Source organism: Mirounga leonina, unplaced genomic scaffold (assembly GCF_011800145.1).
Source record: "Mirounga leonina isolate KUSES-001 unplaced genomic scaffold, KU_Mleo_1.0 Mir_174, whole genome shotgun sequence".
Taxonomy (NCBI): domain Eukaryota; kingdom Metazoa; phylum Chordata; class Mammalia; order Carnivora; family Phocidae; genus Mirounga; species Mirounga leonina.
The window spans coordinates 75,170,805-75,192,362 of NW_023270451.1; the positions used below are offsets into that span (position 1 = coordinate 75,170,805).

The 21,558-nt window shown below is 42.9% G+C and overlaps 1 protein-coding gene across 1 annotated transcript in view; it reads right to left on the bottom strand.

The window, feature by feature from the left end:
• The window catches only part of CREB3L2 (cAMP responsive element binding protein 3 like 2), a 108,919-nt gene that overhangs the window by 27,019 nt on the left and 60,342 nt on the right, over positions 1 to 21,558 (bottom strand). Inside the window, exons 2-4 of the mRNA XM_035021184.1 lie at positions 17,111 to 17,327; positions 4,017 to 4,192; positions 2,847 to 2,934 (exon numbers count right to left, since the gene is read on the bottom strand). Of these exons, the coding sequence (XP_034877075.1) occupies positions 2,847 to 2,934; positions 4,017 to 4,192; positions 17,111 to 17,327 (481 nt within the window). The remainder of the gene's footprint in view (positions 1 to 2,846; positions 2,935 to 4,016; positions 4,193 to 17,110; positions 17,328 to 21,558) is intronic.

Here is a 21,558-nt window from a genome sequence, read left to right on the forward strand (position 1 = left end):
AATCCACTCTGAGCTCAACCTTTTTGACAAAAGAGCTCTCCTTTTTCTGGTCTCCTTTCTATCCCCGCTAAACCGAAATGCCTTGAGCGCCAGCCACTGCTACTGAGCCCAGGGGCATAACCTTGGGTAAGCCTTTCACCCCCACACCCCCAAGGGGCCCCCAAGACAACCGAGCCCTTTAGCATGGAAGCTGCAGCTCGGCCGGAGGAGTGCTTGGGGCCACAGAAAGGCTTCGACCTCTTCTTCTCTCCTGTAACCAGAGACTGCCCGAGGAGGGAAGGGTCTTCTGAGGCACAAGTGACCTACCAGATCCCACCCAGAGCTGCCTTTGCAGGTGACAAGCAACGACCAGGTGGCTCTCTCTTGAAATCCCTGAATATCCGAGGTAATGAGTAACATGTCTTCCAGACACACACACACACACACCGGCTATTCACAGCACACAGCTCTTTCTTCTTATTCTCTTCCTCTTTTTCTAACATAGTACCTTTCACTAGATGCTTCCCTTTTTCTCTGACAAAGTCTTGCCAAAGAGCTCCCTGGGTTTTTTAGAGTCTGTGGGTACTCCGCAAGCTAACAAATATTCTAAAATAATCCTTGTATCTCTAGTGCCAACATTCCTGCCAACGGTTCCGGGGGCCTCAAATACGTGCCCCCCCAGAATGGAGTCCTGAGAGTGTTAACCAAGCAGCAAAGTAGCAAAGTCTCTCCCTGAGCTCCCTTTGGTGGAATGTTCCTAACCCCTTCTGGTTTGGCACTGCCAATTTGAATACACTTGTGCTCAGATAAGCTCCTCAAGATTTTAATATGCCTCAGTTTACCTTTTAACAGTGGTGGGAAAAAAACCAAAAAAAACAGAAAAACAACCAAACCCAAGAGCAAAACCTATTAGGGGCTCCCGTTGTCTGCCACACTGTGCTGTTATATTCTGGAGAACTAGCCAAGTGTACCCAGAGCTTACTTGTCCCTTTCACTTAGCACCATCCAAATTATTCTAATACTTTTCTCCTTTCCAAGCAGAAGGTGCTCCACAAAAAAAGCCAGACACGGCATGACGGGAGAAGTGAGGGAAACTCGAATCCCCTCTTTCCTGCTTATTAAGAGCTACTGAGCTGGCTCTAGGTGCCTCGGTATCAGATTTCTAAATATCACTTGAAATGCCAGTCTCAGATTACTTGAAAGGTCTGGGGACAATAAGCTACTTTGCCTAGAAGCTCCACTGCATACAAGGATATTGAATTTCCTCCTCTCTGTTTATCTAGGATAATGAAGAAGGACTGCCTGCCACTTACTTTACCCTTGAAATGTTTCTCCTCCAGTGAGCCATTCATTGTTACAGTTAGGACACTTTCTTTTTTTTTTTTAAAGATTTTATTTATTTATTTGAGAGAGAGAGAATGAGAGACAGAGAGCATGAGAGGGAGGAGGGTCAGAGGGAGAAGCAGACTCCCCGCCGAGCAGGGAGCCAGATGCGGGACTCGATCCCGGGACTCCAGGATCATGACCCGAGCCGAAGGCAGTCGCTTAACCAACTGAGCCACCCAGGCGCCCCAGTTAGGACACTTTCTGAAGCATACTGCAACATAAACTAAAAGAGCAAGATGTATTTGATAGTGTTCATGAAAATGAAAGGAATTACTTTAGTATGTAAGCTGAAAGGCACTAATGGATAACACTCAGTAAAGGCACTAATGGATAACACTCGGTGGAAAGAAATATTGTCTCTATATGGATTCTAGTGGGTATTGTTAATTTCAAAAATGTAATCGTTTCTTACTGACAATAAAGGCAAATACCAACCCTGATTAAATTGTCACAGATAACATCCTGAGTTCGTTTCTAGTGGAATGAAGGAGGTTATGCTTTCATGAGAACTGCTCATTTGTAACACCCATACATTAAGCATACACCGTAACACAGAGGCCTTTTCTATGACAAACGCACATACGAATTTCTTATTTGTTGACCACGCTAATGAACTGTCCTTCTAACCTCATCCTGAAGACATAAGTAAAAACGAAGATGACAGCAGCCCTGAAGGCACAAAATTTAAAGCACAGGGGCCACGCAGGGGTATCTCAATTTAAGAAAAGGCAAAGAAAGCTTCCTTTGACTCTATGACACTTGGGGGGTCGGTGTTCAGGATTCCTACTTATGGGCTTCATCTGAGAACCAGAGGGAGAAATCAGAAAGAAACTGACACAGAGAAAGAAAAGGCGAAAAGTATGACAACTTTGAATATGACATTATTTTGTTCTAAATGGATGGCAGGACGCCCAATGAGATTCATGAACTAATTTATAAATAGGGAAGAGGCTCCTTGTAACTATTGTCACCTAAAATCAACATTTAAACACACTGAATGATCAGACAAATTGTGAATTCACTTTACAAAGGGCAAGGTGCCTTTGTGGATGTTTGCATCTTGGCCTCTACTGCTCACCACAGTGGCACAGAGAATGGGGCTTGATTCACACGTTCACACCCAGAAAGAACACTTGCCTTGTTCACCAGCACCGAAGTCATAGCTGACTATAAAGGTTTGGAAAGGTTTGGGGGGAAAAAAAAAAACCACCCCTGCTGGGAGTAAAAGTAAAATATAAGATTTAGCATAAAAGCCTTAAGCACATACACCTATTTAGATAAAAGATTTAAGCATATAACATAGATGGGAAATTAAAATTTAGCTTTCAACATCTGTACTTAGAATCAAGGTTTTAAAGAGCAGAGCTATTTCAGAAAGCAGGCGATGCCTATGGTACAAATTAATCCCAGCACTTTCTCCCACATTCCCTTTGTGCATGGACATCTGGGAACCCGAAGGAAGGCAGGGAGAGTAGACAGACCTTCTTTAGGAGAGAAGTTGAGGAACTGATCCACTTCATGAGGCTCCAGCTTAATTTTAGGAATAACAGTCTGGCACAAGGAATCAACCTAGAGGGAGAATTTCAAACACAGCATTTAAAAAAATAAAAATCAGTAAGAAAGGTCAGGGTCTTGGCCTTGCTCCGAGTGGACCCAAGACGCTGACCTTTCTTACTTACATACTAAAAAATCTACTGAACTAACATCTTGTGGGGCAAGGAGACTAAGACACACTAGGAGCCCAGTGCAATGAACAGATCCAGGCAGTGAACGAGAAAGGCATTCTAGAGCGCAGCTGCAGAGGGGCTCTGTCCACAGTCCCCCATCTTTTCCAAAATGGATTGTAAAGAGTGCTAAGAACAAGTGTGCACCGAAGCTTTGGCAGCTCTGCTGCTTCCGTGCGACCTCTTCCTAAACAGGTACAGGTAGATAGGACACCTTGCTCAGAGGAGATCTGACTTAACATCAGTGGAGTCACTGCTTATAAACCTTTGGCTCTGAACTTTAGGAAACTCAGGACTGGCTTCCAACATCTGGAAGAAAATGTCCACGTATGATATCTGGTCCATCACTGGACACTAGAAACACCCAGAGGGAAGGTGGGGTAGGCACGTAGGCATGGAATCGAATAAGGAAGAAATGCCCAATTTTGTATGTTTTCCATGCATAATACAATAAAAGTTGGTAAGTGGGAGATCCCCGAATTGGGTCAGGGCAACTCCACTCTGCACGAGAAAGGGAAAACATTACACAGGACAGACACTTCCATCAGCCCCGGCATACAAGCCAAGGATCAAATTATCATTTAACTCCTCTCTTTCCACTGGCCTAAAAATCAATCCCATGGGTAGTTTGGGGTTTTTTTTAACCATGGATATCCATCTATTTATCTTAATTTTGTAACAGCAATCATTGGAAAAATGAAATCGGACTTGGCTACTAGTTTTCTGAACAATGCCTTTAAAGGAAGTGGTATAATCAATGCTGATCCCAAATCAACATATCCTTGATATATACATACATACATATGCAATTACATATTTGGAAACATCTAGAGCCACTAGTTCCAAAAAAGGTTAAATGCCTTATTGGAGAATGAGGATCCATGTCTTTTGATCCAATGTATGTGTAGGGAAGAAAAGTGAGTATACCCCAGTATTCATTTCCAGGGGGGGTTCCTCCTTCTCAAAAGGGGTGGAGATGGCAGTGATGGTCAGAGTGACAGAGGGAACAAGTCCTGGGGGCGGCTCCTCTGTAATTGGCTCTGTCTTGATGGTTGTTGATGGAAAGTCTGTAGACAGGTACCATTTCTCACTTTCCACTTCATCTATGGGAAGAAGACAAGCACACGTATGAATCTGGTCAGGGGTATCAGACATAAGTAAAACAAATGACCACTGATCTTGCTCCTCAAAAAAAGAGCTCCAACCAGGAGTTACTGAGCATAGAATAAGAAGAAATAAAGTGAGGATGTGAGAGAGGAGATCAATGGATAAAGAAATGAATGGCCAAGTAAGAATCTATACTTGTATTCACTTTGAGTGCATGTATGCCTAAAGGAACCTCAAGGATCCATGTAAAAGAAAGAAACCTGCCTTCCTGGTCAGAGCAGGAAGGAGACTGGGTAGACAGGGAACAGGACAGGAGGGAGAATCTCAATGTGTGATGCTTTACACTTTTTGGTTTTCAAACCAAGTGACTGTGTTATCTATTTAAAAATAAGTACACTTTTTAAAGATGTATTTATTTATTTGAGAAAGAGAGAGAGCATGGCTAGGAGAGGGGCAGAGGGAGAAGGAGAGAGAATCCCAAGCAGACTCCCCGCTGAGCACAGAGCCCAACATGGGGCTCCCTCTCATGACCCTGAGATCATGACCTGAGCTGAAATCAAGAGTCGGATGCTTAACCAGCTGAGCCATCCAGGCGCCCCAATAAGTACATTTAAAATTAAGAAACAAATGGTGTGTAACCAGAGTCTCAGGGAAGAGGACTGGAGACCATGGTGAGGTGGGCTCTATTCTTCTCCCAGTGGACAGTTAGTTGGTTTTCTTTTTTTTAGTTTCTTCTCACTCCCTGTTTTTGTCCTCGTTTCCCTATGACCTCACTTATGCCTTAAGCCTGACCTAGACTTCCAGAACTTTACTTAGCCCTCTGCGAAACTTCAGAGTTTGTAACAAACACCTGCCTTTACTGAAATGAACCAAATATCTAGAGAAAAGAGCTGGATTTTGTCAAGTGTAGATCTTGGCTCGCTACTGGCTTTCATGATGATCACAGGGCTGGGGATCGGGACAAAGGAATAAGAACAGACAGAAGCACCTCTACACTTAATGCACATTCTTCTAGGAGCTTACATCCACCTGTTTCTTACCAAATTACTTCAGAGCTATTAGCCAAGCACAGCCCAAAAGGAGGGAGATGGGCAGGAAAAGAAAAGACAAGGAGATTGCAAACAGATATAGAACAAGAAAAAACAAGTCAGAAATTCCCCAAGTCAGCATTCCTTATCTGAAACCATGTTTACTAAAATGAGGCTAAAATAAAGCAAAAATACGTTCCTTGCTTTATGAAAATGTTTAAACACACACACACACAGACAGACACGGTTAGTGAACCATTACTGTACAGAAGAGCAAAGTCGTTCCCATTAGGCAGTGATTTTACACTCAAGAATTGGACTCAAGCTTTCTTCAGGAAAGGTACATGAAGATCATTTAGAACTGCTAGAGATGGGGAAAGAGTGGGCATAGAAGCTAAAAATGAAAGTTCACAATTATTAAAATTGTGTTTCCTAAGCAACTTCCTTGAAACCCAAGAAAACGTTAGATTCACATGTACAAAGGAAAATGATTTGCCCCTCCAAATCCAGTTTATAATTGACTTGATTAATTATCCCAGCCCCGATTTATTTCCTGAGGCAAAGTAAAGATGGGCAAGATTTCGGTTGGTTGAAGATGTTTTGCTTTTGGAACTTGTTCTATAAAGCTGCTGAGTGCTATGGTGTGATGGGAGAATTTCCATCATTTGCAGGGTGCACACCACATCCTGGCTGAGGGGGAGGGGTAGGAAACAAAGGGCCTTTTGATGGCGGCCAGAGGAGAGAGACCATACTGTACTTGACACAGAATTCTGCTGGCCAGATGGGCACCCCGCTCAACTTAGAGAAGCAACTGGATGAAGAGCCAAGTGAAGATTCTAATGCCTCTCCCAAAATGAGCGTAAGAACAAGAAAATTCTGTCACCAGCAAGGAAGACACACTCAGGACAGATCTGGGAAGAGCTAGAGAGATGGAGTGCACAGATTACACTTTCTCTATTCAGCAATGACATATGGATGCCTTTGCTTTGTGAAGTCAACACTTACAGCCTGTCCACACTGAGCAGTATTTATCCCTGCCAGAGACTGGAAGAGAGATAGTAAGATGCAATACAGCCTCAGTATATATTAAAATTAACAGTAAGGAGGCATCATTGAGAAAAGGTCACACCAGGAAATTGTGAGATAAGGCCAGATCCCCAGGCAGTGCACTTATATGACTACTGTAATGAAGCTTAATTCACAGGGGGAAAATAGAGGCAAAAATAAAAACAAAAAGCAATGCAAAACTATAAGACAAAATGAAGACAGGTAATGCAGTCAGTTCTTCCAGTGTAGCTAAGCAATCCTCAAACATAGCACAGGAGAGTTGATATTCTTAATGCTCAGTGTCCTACAAGCCTATTTTAAAATTATATATATAATCATTGCTATATCAGGAATGGAGACTGAAGGATGAACAATGATACTTAAACTACGAAGCAAAACCTCCTCTCTCAAAGACACTGAACTCTTCCAAGTGAGAAGCCCAAGGAAGTTGCCTCTTTTCCCGTGAGTTTTGTTGAGGACAAAACACTGGTGTTGCCTTTATGCTTCCACTCCGATAAAGTAATTTATTACTCTAACTTGAAGATGGTTTTTGAATCGGAAAGAAGCTTAAGGCCATCAAGCTCAAATACATCATTTTATAATGAGGCAATTGACACATAGATCCAGATCACACAGCAAAATTGTGGCAGACCCAGATCTCTGCACTTCCAACCAGTAGCCTTTCTGTAAAAGAAACAACTAAAAATGTAAATAAGGATTTGTGCACAGAATTGCTTACTGTTGCATATTTATAATCACAAAACACTGAAAATAACCAAAATAGTAGAGAACAAGGGCAAGGTGAACAAATTATGATGCATCCATATGTGGAACATTTATGCAGACAGTAATATTACACATACAAAGTCTTTTTAATAACAAGGCAAAGAAAGATTTATTATAGACTATTAAGAAAAAAATCGGGATATTAATTTATATACTATTAATGAAGAAAGTGATAGAAAAAAGGCTGAAAGGAAGTATATCAAAATAGTAAAAATATTTCTGGAAAAGAATTCAGAACATGAATGACTTTTTTTTTCTTTAGATTTTATACGATTTCTAAATTTCCTGTACTGGGATATACTGTCCCTGGATAATCGCACATGGACATGGCCTGCTTCTACCTGCTCTATTTTACGATGCTTTATGATGGTAATTATTATTAGATAGAAGCCCCAGTGGCTCAAGGGGGGTCCATTCAGAGTCCCTTGACTCAACAAGAGTCAGTGACTACTTTCATATTTGTTATAAATTGCATAATTGGCTTCAGGTCTATAGTCACCCCTCTATCCATGTCCACTGCCATGCAATTTTGCAGTGCCCTCCCACTGTGGACTAATCCCCACCTCGGATTGGCCACATGACTTGCTTTGGCCTTAGGGATGTTAGCTTCCTAACACAAGTAAAGTCTTAAAATGCACTTGCACAACTTGTACTTTCGACATCCTAATGAAAAGGATGTGCCAGGACAATCTACTGACCCCGGGAGAAGGAGGGCAGACATGTAAAACAGAGTTTGCCCCCCAAATGAGCCTGACCAAGATCAGTCAACTCCCAGCCTTAAATATGTGAGTGAATCTGGCTGAATCTAGGAAAATTACTCAACTGTCCCCCACCTAAAGCAGCCAACCTCCAGCCAAGGCACAGACATATGAGCTATAATAACAAATGATTGTGGTTAAAGCTAGAGTCTTGAGGTGGTTTAATACACAGCAATATAGCTGACTTACACAATCTAGCTGAATGTGTAAACAAGAAATTAAATCCATTACATCAGAACCCATTGCGACAAAAGAGCTGCACCTACTTGCCATAATAATTCCTCTAAACCATCATTTGTGAACCACATCAATAAATTTATAGATCGGCTGATTAGATCTACCAATTACATCATAAAATAATTGACTGCACATGAACAGAGTCAGCCAGTACGACGTTCGGTGAGAACAGCATTCCATTGGCAGTTGACATCAGAGAAGAGTTTTCATCCTAAACTACTAAGTGTTGGCTTGTCCTCTGTTCCTCACTGGAAATAAACATCAAATCAGAGAAAACCAAATGACAAATGTAACCTCTGAGGCAGGGGGTTAACAAAGGGTAGAGTGAAAGGGAGTGAGCAGAACACGTATTACGATTTTCCACGTGACCTTATTTGTGTAGTTTTATTATTTGGGCAAAAACATCAGTAGAGCCACCATGGCTTAGAACTGGAATTATCCTTAGATGTCTGAGTTATTGGCTAAACTACAAAAACAAGAGTCAATACACTCTACCCCCTCCAGTTTCTAAAACCCGAAGCTCAGATATTGAGTGAAAAAAAAGGTGTTTTTTTTCCTAAATTGTGTTTACCTGCCTTTTAAGTTTCACTTCGGAAGGAAAACATCACCCAATAAGGTCAGTAGTGCATACCACGGGGAAGAAGAACAACCCCCATATCATCTGATTTTATTTATAAACAGCTTCCTGTCAAACTCAACTGGCACATTTCCTCAGCATCACCACTTAGCTATCAGCAAGGAAATAAAAACAAGCCCCTGTCTCCTGGTGGTGAGCAAGTCCTTCCCATCCAAGGACAAAATGGAGCTGCTGTGAGAAATGAGGCTAGACTCAGACTACTCACACAACAGGATGCCCAGGGGGCTAGAAAAGACACAGAATTGAAACAACGTGGAGGCAACAGCACAATGAACATCCTCAATCATTCCCATATGTACTGCATCAGTAACTGCATTGAACGGATCCTGATTCCTCCGGAAGAGGGGAAAGAAAAAGGTTAAACTCTGTATTAGGATTAGGCAGTATCTTTACAAATATGGTATATATATATATATATTTACATACGTATACACACATACGTATATATAGTGTGTGCATATATATTCTTAAAAAGTGAAATCGTATGGGGCAAATACCACTTATAGGATATATACACCTAGATATCCATTTGCTATTTATATAACAGGGCTAACGTGAAAAGGAAATTTTTGTAAAGTATGCCTCATATAAATCCCTCAGCGTTTGATAACCGCATTTGCTCTTTGAAATTGTTCAAAGGAGTTGGCAAATCTTGACTGATTTTTGATGCAAGAAGCTCTTAAAGGAAGAAATGCTAAGGCTGGGTTCTGGAGGCTGGGAGAAGGGCAAGAACTGAGTTGAATGTGTCAGAATCCTATTAAACTACAGCCCACCACATGCGGGAATGAAAGTTAGAGGCCTGTCTGTCCATGGTCCCCTCCCTGAGAGCCTTGACCCTGAAATAACCTTCAGTCATGAGTGATGTGATGAAGTGGTAAAAACAGTAAAAATAGCAAACACTCCACTGTGAGTGTTTACTGTGTGCTAAGTATTGTTCTAAGAGCTTTACATACATTAATTTAATCCTAAGAGCAGCCAGGTACAGCAGGCACTTCTATTCCCCACAGTTGCTAGACAGGGAAACGAAGAGATTAAATAGCTCACCCCAAGTTGCCCAGCTGGTGTGGGGCAGACCTGGGATTCACAGCCTGTTCTCTTTGCCACCCTCGTATATTGCTTTTCGACAGATCCATGATTAAATAGGTCTCTAGCCAAAAGTGACTGTAGTCATTTAATGTGTTTTGAGCCCATAATTAGCCACTACAAAAAGTGCAATGTTGGCTCTCGCTGTATTTGTATAGAATTCGAATCTAGTGTTCCTGCGGTAAAGATTGCCAGGTTAAGACCAATGAATAATAGCTGAAATGTTTTGACTGTTTGCGATGTGCCAGGCACTGTTCTCAAGGTTTTCACATATCAGACGGACCTCGGAGAGCAGCATGCTTTCTCTTGGACAACTCCCCAACTCTGTGTCCTTTCTGTGTCTGCGTACGGAGAACCTCTTTCCCTTACTCCAGTCATTCCTACAGCAGCCAGCTGGTGCAGTATATATTTAATTATGCAGTAATCTGCTTAAAGGCAACAATATTTACTTAGTGCTCACTAATTGCCAGACCCTGTTGTAAATATTTAATACACATTAATTCATGTAATCCCCACCACAGCAGTATGAGGTATGTACTATTATCATGATTTTCATTTTAAAGATCAAGAAAGTGAGACACAAGAGCTGAGCAACTTGCCTAAGTTCACCCCATTAGTAAGAGGCAGGGTCCAGGTTCAAATCTAGGCAATTTGACTCAAGAGATTAGCAGGTGTTCTGCATTGAGCAGCTCTGGTCCTCCTGTAGGATACCATGTTTAGAGTATGAATTAAATAAATATCTGTGGAACACATGGTTGACTTCAAAAGATTCATTTAATACACACAAAACAACGTCTCCTGTACACTTCTCTTCCTTAAGCAAAGTTATGACTCTCACACGTGAATATCCAAAGTAATTTCAATTGCTAGATGATGTGCACATTGTTTTCTTTTGCCATTCTAGCATCGCAGGGGTTAGGCAGACAAAGAAGTCACTCATTCTTTCTTTCTTTTTTTTTTTTTTTAAAGGGGAAGCCTCATTATCCTTTTTGCCTGTTAGAAAAAGAAAGTAAAGGCAATACCAAGAACGGTGATGAATAGCGAAAGAGCTTCTATCATAAGCCCAGGCGCCAGACTCAGAGAGGACAACCACTCCTCTGCTTGTCCAACCCCACCTCTGAGTCTGCAGCCCATCCACATCGGAGGACCCAGTTCCTCTCTGTGGGTAGATGAGCAACACAACTTCCTTTCTGACCCCTGAATCCACACCCTCTACACTGGCCCTGACTGATGCTCTTGTCCGTAGACCAAATGAAATGTGACAAAGATACAGCTGTTTGTTGTCTTTCTGTGACTTTCTTCAAGGTCTCACCTCCTTGGAACATCTCAGCATCCAGATGTCTTCAACACCGCACACTGCAAACCCAAATCACCTAGGACTCATCTCTATCCTTTCCTCTGCATACCAGATCCTGTGCTAATCCTGCCATGAGCTTCATCCAATTATTTCAAAACCCATTATTTCTTTGCCATGCATGTTACACACCTTCCCTTTCCTCCCTGTATTACTGACCCATTTCCAGGCCCACCTTCTGTGCTCTGGCATCATCAGCCACGCGACATTATTTTCTTCTGCTCTTCCCCAAAACACCAGCTGGCTTTCCTAAAAATCTGTTTCGCCCCAAACCCCAAGTCTTGGCTTCCACCAGGCTTCACATTTACCTGCAGCACTGTTCATCATTAGCTCACAGACTATAGTATTCAATCCCGCCTGTGAAAACAGCTCCACAAATTTAGGGTCTCCATACTAAGCCACCCTACCCAGCCAACCCTCGCCCTTGTTAGCACTAGAAGCCCAACTGGCTTAATCAGAAGGAGGATAATTATTATTTATGTCCTTGGTCCCACCCTCTCTAGAACCTAGAACAGCCATGGGTACAATTCCTTATTCCATCTGAAATAAAGTTACCTTGGCTCATGTGTGGTAGAAATACTGTATTAGATCACTTCAGTACTCGTATATTTTTTGCCGAGTCTGTTGATATTTTATGTATGTTCTAATTTTGTTCCTATATCATCTGGGAGGATAGTGGCCATGTCTAGTTCTCTCTGAACAGACTTACTTCAGCACTACTAAGTTTCTTCTTTAGGAAGAAGACTGAAATTGAAGAACAAAACAAATGAATACCTAGCATCCCAATTTAATTATAAAGGAAGATGACTAAAATAGAGTAACTCATGAAGATACCTTCCATGTGGTAAGGCGCAAGACTTGGTCATTCAAATATAAGCTTTTTTCCTTCAATCAGAGTATAAAAATATCCACAGACATTTTACTTGGATGTTTCTGCTTATCTCTTTATAACCTTCTCTCTCTCTCTCTCTCTCTTCCTCTCTCTCTGTTTTTGTAGAACAGAAAACCCTGCCTGGCATATGGTTAACAGCCTTAATCATGTAGAGAAATGAATGAGCTGGATGCAGGATGTCTTTCTGGTGGTTTTGAAGGCCAAGCCCACATTCTAAGGGCTGGTACTTGTGGTTGCTGAGCCCACATGAAGTTCTTTAGCTCTAGTGTCTCAGAGAAGTCTATAGTCAAATTCAGTCCTGAAGATAGATGACTCCTATGTAATCTTAGACCAGTGTTTCTCAACCTCTTTTGGGGAGGGGGGTGCGTCACAGACTCTTTTGAGGATCTAAAAAAAAGGTATAGATGCTCTCAGCAGGAAAACTGACAAATGTAGATAGAGCCCAAATGTTGTATATAATTTTAGGGATCTACAGTCCATCTGGGTCCATGACAAGTTAATAGGATAAGAGCACTACATATGCCCTATGTAACTGGCCTGGGGCTCAAGGAGGGAGGTAGGGGGAGAAGAGAGAGTTAGCAGGGAAAGAACAAGGAAGGACAAAGAAGAAGGAAGACGTGGCAGATGGAAGAAGAGAGGGTAAAGGGGAGAAAGAGGGAGAAAAATCCTAATAAACTAGGAGAGGGTCTACTCAAACTGTTATTACTTTCTTTTAGCTTAGAGGCAACTATAGAAGAATTCCACTTAATCTAAGGAAAATTGGACAAGGAGATATGAATCACTAGCTTTCTCAGGTATAATGAAATAATTGACTCACTATCCGTCCCTAGAAACAAGGACTCCTAGTTCTGCTTAAGCTGTTTCCCAATGCAAGAGAAAAAGAATATTAAATTTAATGTGAACAGCAATTTTTAAAGGCTGCCTCCTGACGCACTGCCTAAAGAGCTATCCCCCTTCTCCAACAGGGAGGGAATCTGCTTGACAGAGGACGTGGCACAAGAGGGATCCTTGGGATTGGTCCTCCCTCAAGGCAGATGCAAATTGGGGTTCAAATGAATACAGTAATTCTGTTCCCAAACATCTGCCCCTTCACCCAAAACTCAGAAAAACACTGGAAGCTGAGACCTGGACAAAGCTTTCCCAGGAAAGTTCCCCATCTACTCATGTACACTGTCTAACTTTGGTTTTCCCACAGTCCAAATGATTACTCTCCTTGTTCATTATTCCCTACTGATACAAGTGCTTTTGCTGGCTGAGAAAGGTGTCTTTAACTCAGAGAAATACCAATATTTGAACATCAACTGTGGATCGGAAACCCTTTGCAAAATATATTTGACCCACTATTAACTGTTCTCAGCAAGTTACTAGCAGAGGCCTGTTGCAGCATGGGATCTACAAATAGAACAAGGCACGAGGTGAGGGCACTGAAAGGTGTGCGCTTTGGCCTAATGATAAGAAAGCCTTCCTGGAAAAGACCCACTGATTCTTTTTCCCCAATACCATTGGCATAGGTGGCACTCATGAGTTCCCCTATGTTACATTTCTATCGATTACAATTAAAATACGAAGAAATCATTTCATCATGGAAGAGGACAAGACCCTGAACTTTCGGAAACCTGCTTATTTGCAGTCATTTCACTAGAGATCTTGCTTTAGAAGAATCAATGTCCTCGCCCTCCAGCCTCCCTCTGTTGGGAGTGGCCACAGCCACTGCTCCAACTCTACTCAATGCTTCAAGGCCCCAGGAAGCTCTGCCTCATTCATGCAACCTTTCCTATGATCTTCCTTGGGCGTGCTCCCTCCGCTCTGAACTTCTACAGTTTCATTCCCCTTGGGACATTGCTTATACTCCATCTGGTAAAGTACGGAGGTACGTGGCATTTTCACTAGACTCTGAGTTACTTAGAGGTAGGATCTAAGTTTCACTATTGTGTCCTTTAAGTAGTAGGATGGCGCCTGACACACAGCAGGTGTTCAACAAACATACGTGGAACTGAAGGGGAAGGCCAATCTGCCTAGATCACTGAGGACTTCTCTAGTCTGCATATTCTAGACCAGCAAGTCTGCAGAATGGCTGCCGACTCCACAGATGCTAATGTCTCACTGTAAGTGTGGCTCTGTGGTTAGGACTCCAGCCACACCACCTCTGTCCTCTGCTCTTGTTGTTTCCTCTGCCTAGAGCCTCTTCCTGAGACATCTAGTTCTTTAGCTCATCTCCTGCTGATCTTTGCTCAGACACTACCTTCCAAGAAGGGCCTTGGCTCTATCTATCCTATTTAAGATTTCAATTCCTCCTCCCCTGTTTTGGTGTGAATGTTTGTGCTCCCCGCAAATTCTTACGTTGAAATCCTAATGCCCCATGTGGTATATCAGGTGGAGGGCCTTTGGAAGGTGCTTAAGTCATGAGGATGGAGCCCACACAAATGGAAACTGTGCCCTTATTAAAGAGACCCCAGTGAGCTCCCTCACCCCTTCCACCAAGTAAGGATAGCACAGGAAGTCAGCGACTGGAGAGGGCTCTCACCCAACCCTGCTGGCACCCTAATCTGAGACTTCCAGGCTCTAGAACTGTAAGGAAGAAATTCCTGTTGTTTATAAGCTATCTAGTCTTTGGGATTTTTGTTAAAGCAAACTGAATAGACTAAGACACCAGCCCACCTCCCCCAGCAACTCCCTGCCCTTTTTTCTGATTTATTTTTCTGTGTATCGCTCATCACCATCTAATAAACCATATATTTTACTTCTTTCCTTTTCTTATTTTCTACTCCACCCCTATCTCCTAGAATGTAAACTCCACAAGGGCAGAGATCTTTGTTCACTGTGTTAGCTCTTTACCCTCAATGCTTAGGACAGTCCCTGGCAGGTGAAGTACAAAGTAGTTACCCAATAGATCACTATGAAGTGAATTTTAAGAGTGAATCATAAAGCATTTATAAAATATCTGCTTCTCCATGGCACTGTGTTTCCTTCTACACAAGAGAGCTGCTAAAAGCCAAGAAATACCACCTGATCAAATGCTCACAGCCCAGTGTATCTGCATCATTAGAGAGCTAGCAATGCACGGAAGAACAGAACAGGTGTCTTCCCTGACGCCATCACCAGAGATGAGGAACGTGCTTCAGTCTTCCATATCTTCTCCCTTAACAACTTACTGCACAATTAATTCAATGAAATAACTCTTCATCAGATACCTTCAAAGTGCCAAGCAAGTACAAGGAACACATAATCACACTTGCTCACAGCCAGCTCAAAACAGAGAACAGAAAAATAAATAATAGCTGAAATATAAGGACGAGTGTAATAGTCTTCACAAAAATGGCAAAAATGAAACAAATAAACATACAAACAATAATAGTGCTATGAAAACATTAAGACTGACAACTTCCAGATGGGAGAGTCAGACACTGGATGACACTGAGTTGAGTCTTGAGGGATTGGTGGGAATTTGACTAGTGGGGCTGACAAGAGGGTGAGAGAAGGTAATGGAAATTCAGAGTAGAGAAAGCAGTGTAAGGCATGGAGTGGAGAATTCAATGCCAGAGCCACGCAGACAGGGAGCAATGGGACAAGGTGGGGAAGGGAGGTAGGATCAGCCCACAAAGGGCCTCAAAAGCCATGTCGTGAGGTTGGCTTCATTCTATAGAACAATGGAGAACTGTTTGAGATTTTGCAATAGGGAATGAATATGAACAAAAGTGAATATTCTTCTTCAATTTTTTTTGTATCTTCATCCCATATAACTCCTTGGAGTCCTGACTTTATGAGTATCCTAACTACTATCCAGAGAAATATTTCCATTCATTAGTCCTAAGAAACCAGCTCCATCAGATTTGTAGTTTGTCCCTGCCCTCTTAAAGATTATAACCTAAAGCAAATTCGCTGAATCTAACAGACATATGAAGACTAAACTAACAAAAAGAAAATAATCCCACAGTAAGTTTGACAGGAAGGAACCCACTATCATATTTCACTGGAGCACATAGCCTGGGAAATTGAGAAATCCTCCACAAAAACTTCCTGACCACCTAAGGTCCTGCCATCCTCTTATAGTTCCTGGTTTGGAATAATAGTGATTGCAACAGCAGCTAAGAACAATATCCTTACTATGAGTCAGGTCCTGGGCTAGGCGCTGGCATAGATTCTCATGTTTAATCTTCACAACAGGACATGAAGTCGATGCTGTTTTTATCCTACTTTTACATATGAGGAAACTGAGGTTTGATGATATTAAGTAGTTTGCCCCTAACTAGTTACTGACATAGATCTTAAACTGAGGTCTGACTGCAGATCACATCACCTTCACCACCACCCTCAGCATATTTCAACACTGTTACTGTCAATTGTGTACATTTCTCATGTTCCCCACATGATAAGTTCTAGAAGAGCAACGTGCACATTTTTTTTTTATATTTCCTTCAATGTCTCGCCTGTGAACTCAAGAACCACAAGGTGAATGAATGGCTATACTTTAAGGCACTGATAATATGTGATAAAGGAGCTCAGACATGGAAGACAGTCACTCTACAGACAAATGGCCAAACAGCTTAATACTCTAAAGCCAAGAAAACTAGGTCTTCAACAAATACCTTCCTGACGGCATTGATGATGGGTAAGAAAGGGTCACCAAGAATACTAGGAATGCTCACCAAGATCTCATATACATGTGGTCAAGGGAACATAGTGAATATGGGTTAAGAGGATGCCCAAGAAGCTTCTGTGGAGAAGAGTGGTCAGAAAAATTCTTCCTCAGAAAAAAATGACATGACCTCTTAAAACAATGGACTTCCTGGAATTATCAACCAGATAGGCCAACCTGATTTGCAAAAGGATGCTCTGCTGCCCAATCCACAGGGTCAAAGAAAGCAACGACTACCATTCAGAGACAGCAAGTTCCCAGAGGACTCAGCCAGGGGTAAAGAAATGCGCCCCACGCCCCTTTGTACTTCCCCACAGCCCAAGCCCTAGGCTTTACACGGAGCAGGTATGTGGCTAAAGTGGGTGCCAACAAAAGCGTAACACACACTGCACGCCCCCGAGGAGCTCAGAGGCAAAGGTGCTGTGGTCCCAGGTGCTGCCCCTGCTCTGGGTTTACCGTCATTGATGCTGTCACCGGTGGTAACGTGGGTGAATGGTGACTGGGCCCGAGGCTCCTCACACAGGGAGTAGCTGTGCTCGGCCTGGATGAGAGGCGCCGGGGACGTCGGGGATGGCTCCACCTCCATCGACACGCTCTTCTCCGAGAGGAAAGGGTCATTCAGGAGCTGACCCAACACGTTCTGGGAAAACTCATCCAGGAGTTCCGAGAAGTGCTACGAGAAACAAAGGAGGAAGAACTCTTAACCATGATCTGAGAGTTACACAACATCCTAAGGCAAATACATCGTCTACTGCTTCAGATGAAGTCACTTACATACAATGTCCAGTTATCTATTGCTGTGTAGCAAACTACCCCAAAGTTTAGTGGCTTCTAATAACTACAATTTATTATTCCACACTCCTCTGTGGACTGGCTGGGCACACAAGCTCAATTCACGTGAGCTCACTGAGCTGGGAGGTTGGCTGGGAGCTATGTGGGGCCGGGCCAGCCGAATGCCTGACTGTCAGGCTGAGATTGCTCACATGATGGCAGAAAGGCTCTAACAGGGAGGAAAACAAAGCTGAATGGCCCCAAAAGTCACCCATCAACACTCTTTTGGTCAAGGCAAGTGACAAGGCTAGCCCAGACGCATGGGGTGGAAAAAGAGACTCCACCTCTTGACGAGAGGAATGGCAAAATCACAACGCAGACAAGTGTGGGCGGAGGACAGCACAACTCACCAGAGGCCATCACTGTAACTACCTACCACGTTTTTCATTGGGAATATTTTTAAATACCCTATCCTGTATTTCTATAGCATGAGGGTACTATTAATAGCAAGGTGCCAAGTTCAAAGGCATCAGAGGCAGCTTCTCTCTGCTCTCCCCACCATCTGGACTCTGTTCCTCTCCAGTTTTTCCTTAATCTCTTCTCATCCTCCATCTCCAATACCATTGACTCCTTAGCCCACACCATGCAGTGAAGATGATACAGGAATGGTCTATACACATATTCACAGGGACTCCTGTATCCCTTGTTTCACGGTCCCACACTAACAGAAGTACAGCCTAATCACTGTCCCTCACTGACAGGGGGAGAGTCATGTTATGAGGATGCGTAGAACCAGGTTTTTCAATCTCGGCACTATTGACATTTTGGACCGGCTAATTCTTTGCTATGCGGGGGGAGGGTAGGGTTTTTCTGTGCATTATAGGATGTTTAGCACCTACCCAATGCTAGCAGCACTCCCCCAGTTTGGAAACCGGAAATGTCTCTAGACACTGCCAAATGTCCCCTGGGTTGGGGGGAGGGAGGAGGGAATCATCCTTAGTTTAGAACTACCACTACAGACTACATTAAAAAATAATAACAACAAAATTAAGTTAAATTTGAAAGTCCATTTTGGCACCAGCTGCTAGAGCCATTTCGTCCTTCTTAACCTCCCTGAGTCACAGACTAATAGGTGTCATCCTTAGTGATTAAATTTTAGGGACACTTCTGGTATAGAAAGAAGTTACAAAAGCAGATACAGCAACAAGAGAACTGATTTCAAATGGTGATTCTTGGGGTAGGCAAAGAAAACTCTTGGGATCCACACGGATACTAAGTCCTTCCACTGAAATGTCAATGAAGGTGTTCTGAAAATAAATGCACCTTGGGGATGGGGAGGCAGGAGGTTAGAGCTCTAAGATTATGGCAGTTGTAGGACAGAACTTCTCCTTTAATAAAGGAGAGAAGGAGACAACAGGGAAGAGACCCTTGTAGGCTAGGTCCTCAAAGTAGAGTTAGATTGGTGGGTTTTGCCAACGTCACCAACATGAGAAGTGGCTGCATCTCATCAGGACAGAACACAAGGAAGCTACAGGCCTTGGGCACAGCCTGATAGGCATCCGCCATCTACAAGAATAAGAGAGGTGCTTGGGGGAGAGTTCTCGGCACACAAACACACTTAGAACTGAAAAGCCCCTAGAAGCATCAACGGCAAGAATTCCCAAAGGTCAACTGCCTGCATCACAATCACCAGGAGACTTTTGTTTTAATCATTTTATAATGAAATATTTAAAACATCCGGAACAATTGTAGAAAACAGTATCATGAATAATTATGTATTCATTCCTTTGGGGAAAATCTTGTTTTTCCATGTTTGCTGCTGCAATGTTTTTTTCTTTACTCTTCCTTTTTTAAGAAATAAAACATGGGGCGCCTGGGTGGCCTAGTCAGTTAAGTGTCTGCCTTCGGCTCAGGTCATGATCCTGGAGTCCTGGGACTGAGTCCCACATCGGGCTTCCTGCTCAGTGGGAAATCTGCTTCTCCCTCTATCCCTCACCCCACTCTTGTGCTCTCTCTCTCTCTCACTCTCTCTCTCTCTCTCGCTCTCTCACGCTCTCTCAAATAAATAAATAAAATCTTTTTAAAAAAGAAAGAAAGAAAACATGAAGGGACTATTAAAGCTCCCACCCATTTCCCTTCCTCCCTCCCAAAGTTAAACAATACGCTGAACTTGGTTATCATCCCCATTCCTCTTTACATTCTTACTACATATGCATATTTCCATTAAATACATATGAACATTTTAAACTTTAAATAAATAGTACCATCCCTCACACATCCTTCTGCAAATTTATTCTCTCCAAGAACTTTGTTTAGATTTATTCATGTTTATACATGCAGCTCTATTTCATTTATTTGAACTTCTGATTTGTATCCCACTGTATTTATCTATTTCTTCCTTTTTTAAAAGATTTTATTTATTTATTTGACAGAGAAAGAGAGACAGCACAAGCAGAGGGAGAAGCAGGTTCCCAGCTGAGCATGGAGCCCAATGTGGGACTCAAGCCCAGGACACTGGGATCATGACCTGAGCAGAAGGCAGACAACCGACTGAGCCACCCAGGTGTCCCTTTATCTATTTCTTCTTGAGAGATATTTAAATATCTTATTATTATATGTGATAATATAATAAACATTCTTTTTTTTAAATTTTTTTTTTAAAGATTTTATTTATTTATTTGAGAGAGAGAGAATGAAAGACAGAGAGCATGAGAGGGAGGGGGGTCAGAGGGAGAAGCAGACTCCCCGCTGAGCAGGGAGCCCGATGCGGGACTCGATCCAGGGACTCCAGGATCATGACCTGAGCCGAAGGCAGTCGCTTAACCAACTGAGCCACCCAGGCACCCCTATAATAAACATTCTTGAACATAATGGTAAATTTTTTAAAAAAATACAAATCCTGTGACCCACCTTCAGAGGCTTTGAGTTGTTCAAAACCACCCCCACCACCTGTGCTTCTAATGCTCACTTCAGTTTTTCAACCACTGAAGGTCGACCCCAACCCCACTCACCTCCCCCACCCCTGCACACCCCACTTTACAATTAGTTCCCTAGAAGCTTACAATGTCCCTAGAGACCAAGATATGCCCAAGTCAGAGGAAGACTCACGGCTATTGCAGCCGCCATGCGTTAAACCTGAAATAGGTATTGGGGAGACAAAATAATAAAGACGACAAGAGAAAAGCCATGCCTTTCCTGAGCTTGCCATTTAGGCCAGTGCTTCTCACACTTTGATGTCCATGTGAATCACCTTAAGACACAGATGGTGACTCTCAAGTCCAGGTGGACCTGGGGGTCTGCATTTCAAACCAGCTCCCAGATAATGCTGCTGGTCCACAGACTACACTTTGCAGAGCAAGGAGCAGAATACCTGCAAGGCTAAGGTTAAGATCCAGGTTTCCAGAATATAAGATAACCTGAAGTCAAGGTCCAACTCCCTCAGCAGGTCCCCAAAACAAATTAAAATACAAACTCAAGAGCTGAACTCACAATCCCTGTATTTCCCAGCCACAATTCTGTCCCCTGAGCGGCAATGTCAGCTCTGGCCAGCTGTGCTGACCCTGCTAAACCTCTGGAATCCTGTTCTACCCTGAGGCAAGGCTCTCTTTGACTGCCCTGCTTTCCCATGGAAGCCGCCAGGTTGGGCTACTCAGCTGACACCATTTTCTTTCTCCTGGGCAGCAGTAATGAATGTTTTCGTGAACATCCCGCGAATAACCAGTAATAAACCTTCTCTGCTAACTACTCTGCTAACCATCCCTGAACTCTCCCTACTTTGGGTTTTGTAGTAATTATCACGTTGCCAAACAAAGTAGCCCTAAACGATAGGCAGTCCTGAAGAACTCGCAGTGTTACTGAATGCATTATGCTAACCTCCTCTCTGGAAAAAGAACCTCCTCAGGAGAAGGGACCAACTGTACCTGACCTCCACCCATACCTCGGAACTTTGCAAGGTGGTGAGCACTGAGTAGGTCCCAGGGGGATACTTGTGATTAAAAAGAGATTGTCCCAACTTGTCCCAGCCAGATGCTGTGACTCAGCCCAGCAGATCAGCTCCAGCTGGGTCTCCTTGGCAGCTGTGGGCTCAGGCGCTCAACAGACAGGTTAATATCCCACTGCTGGTGCAGGGATGA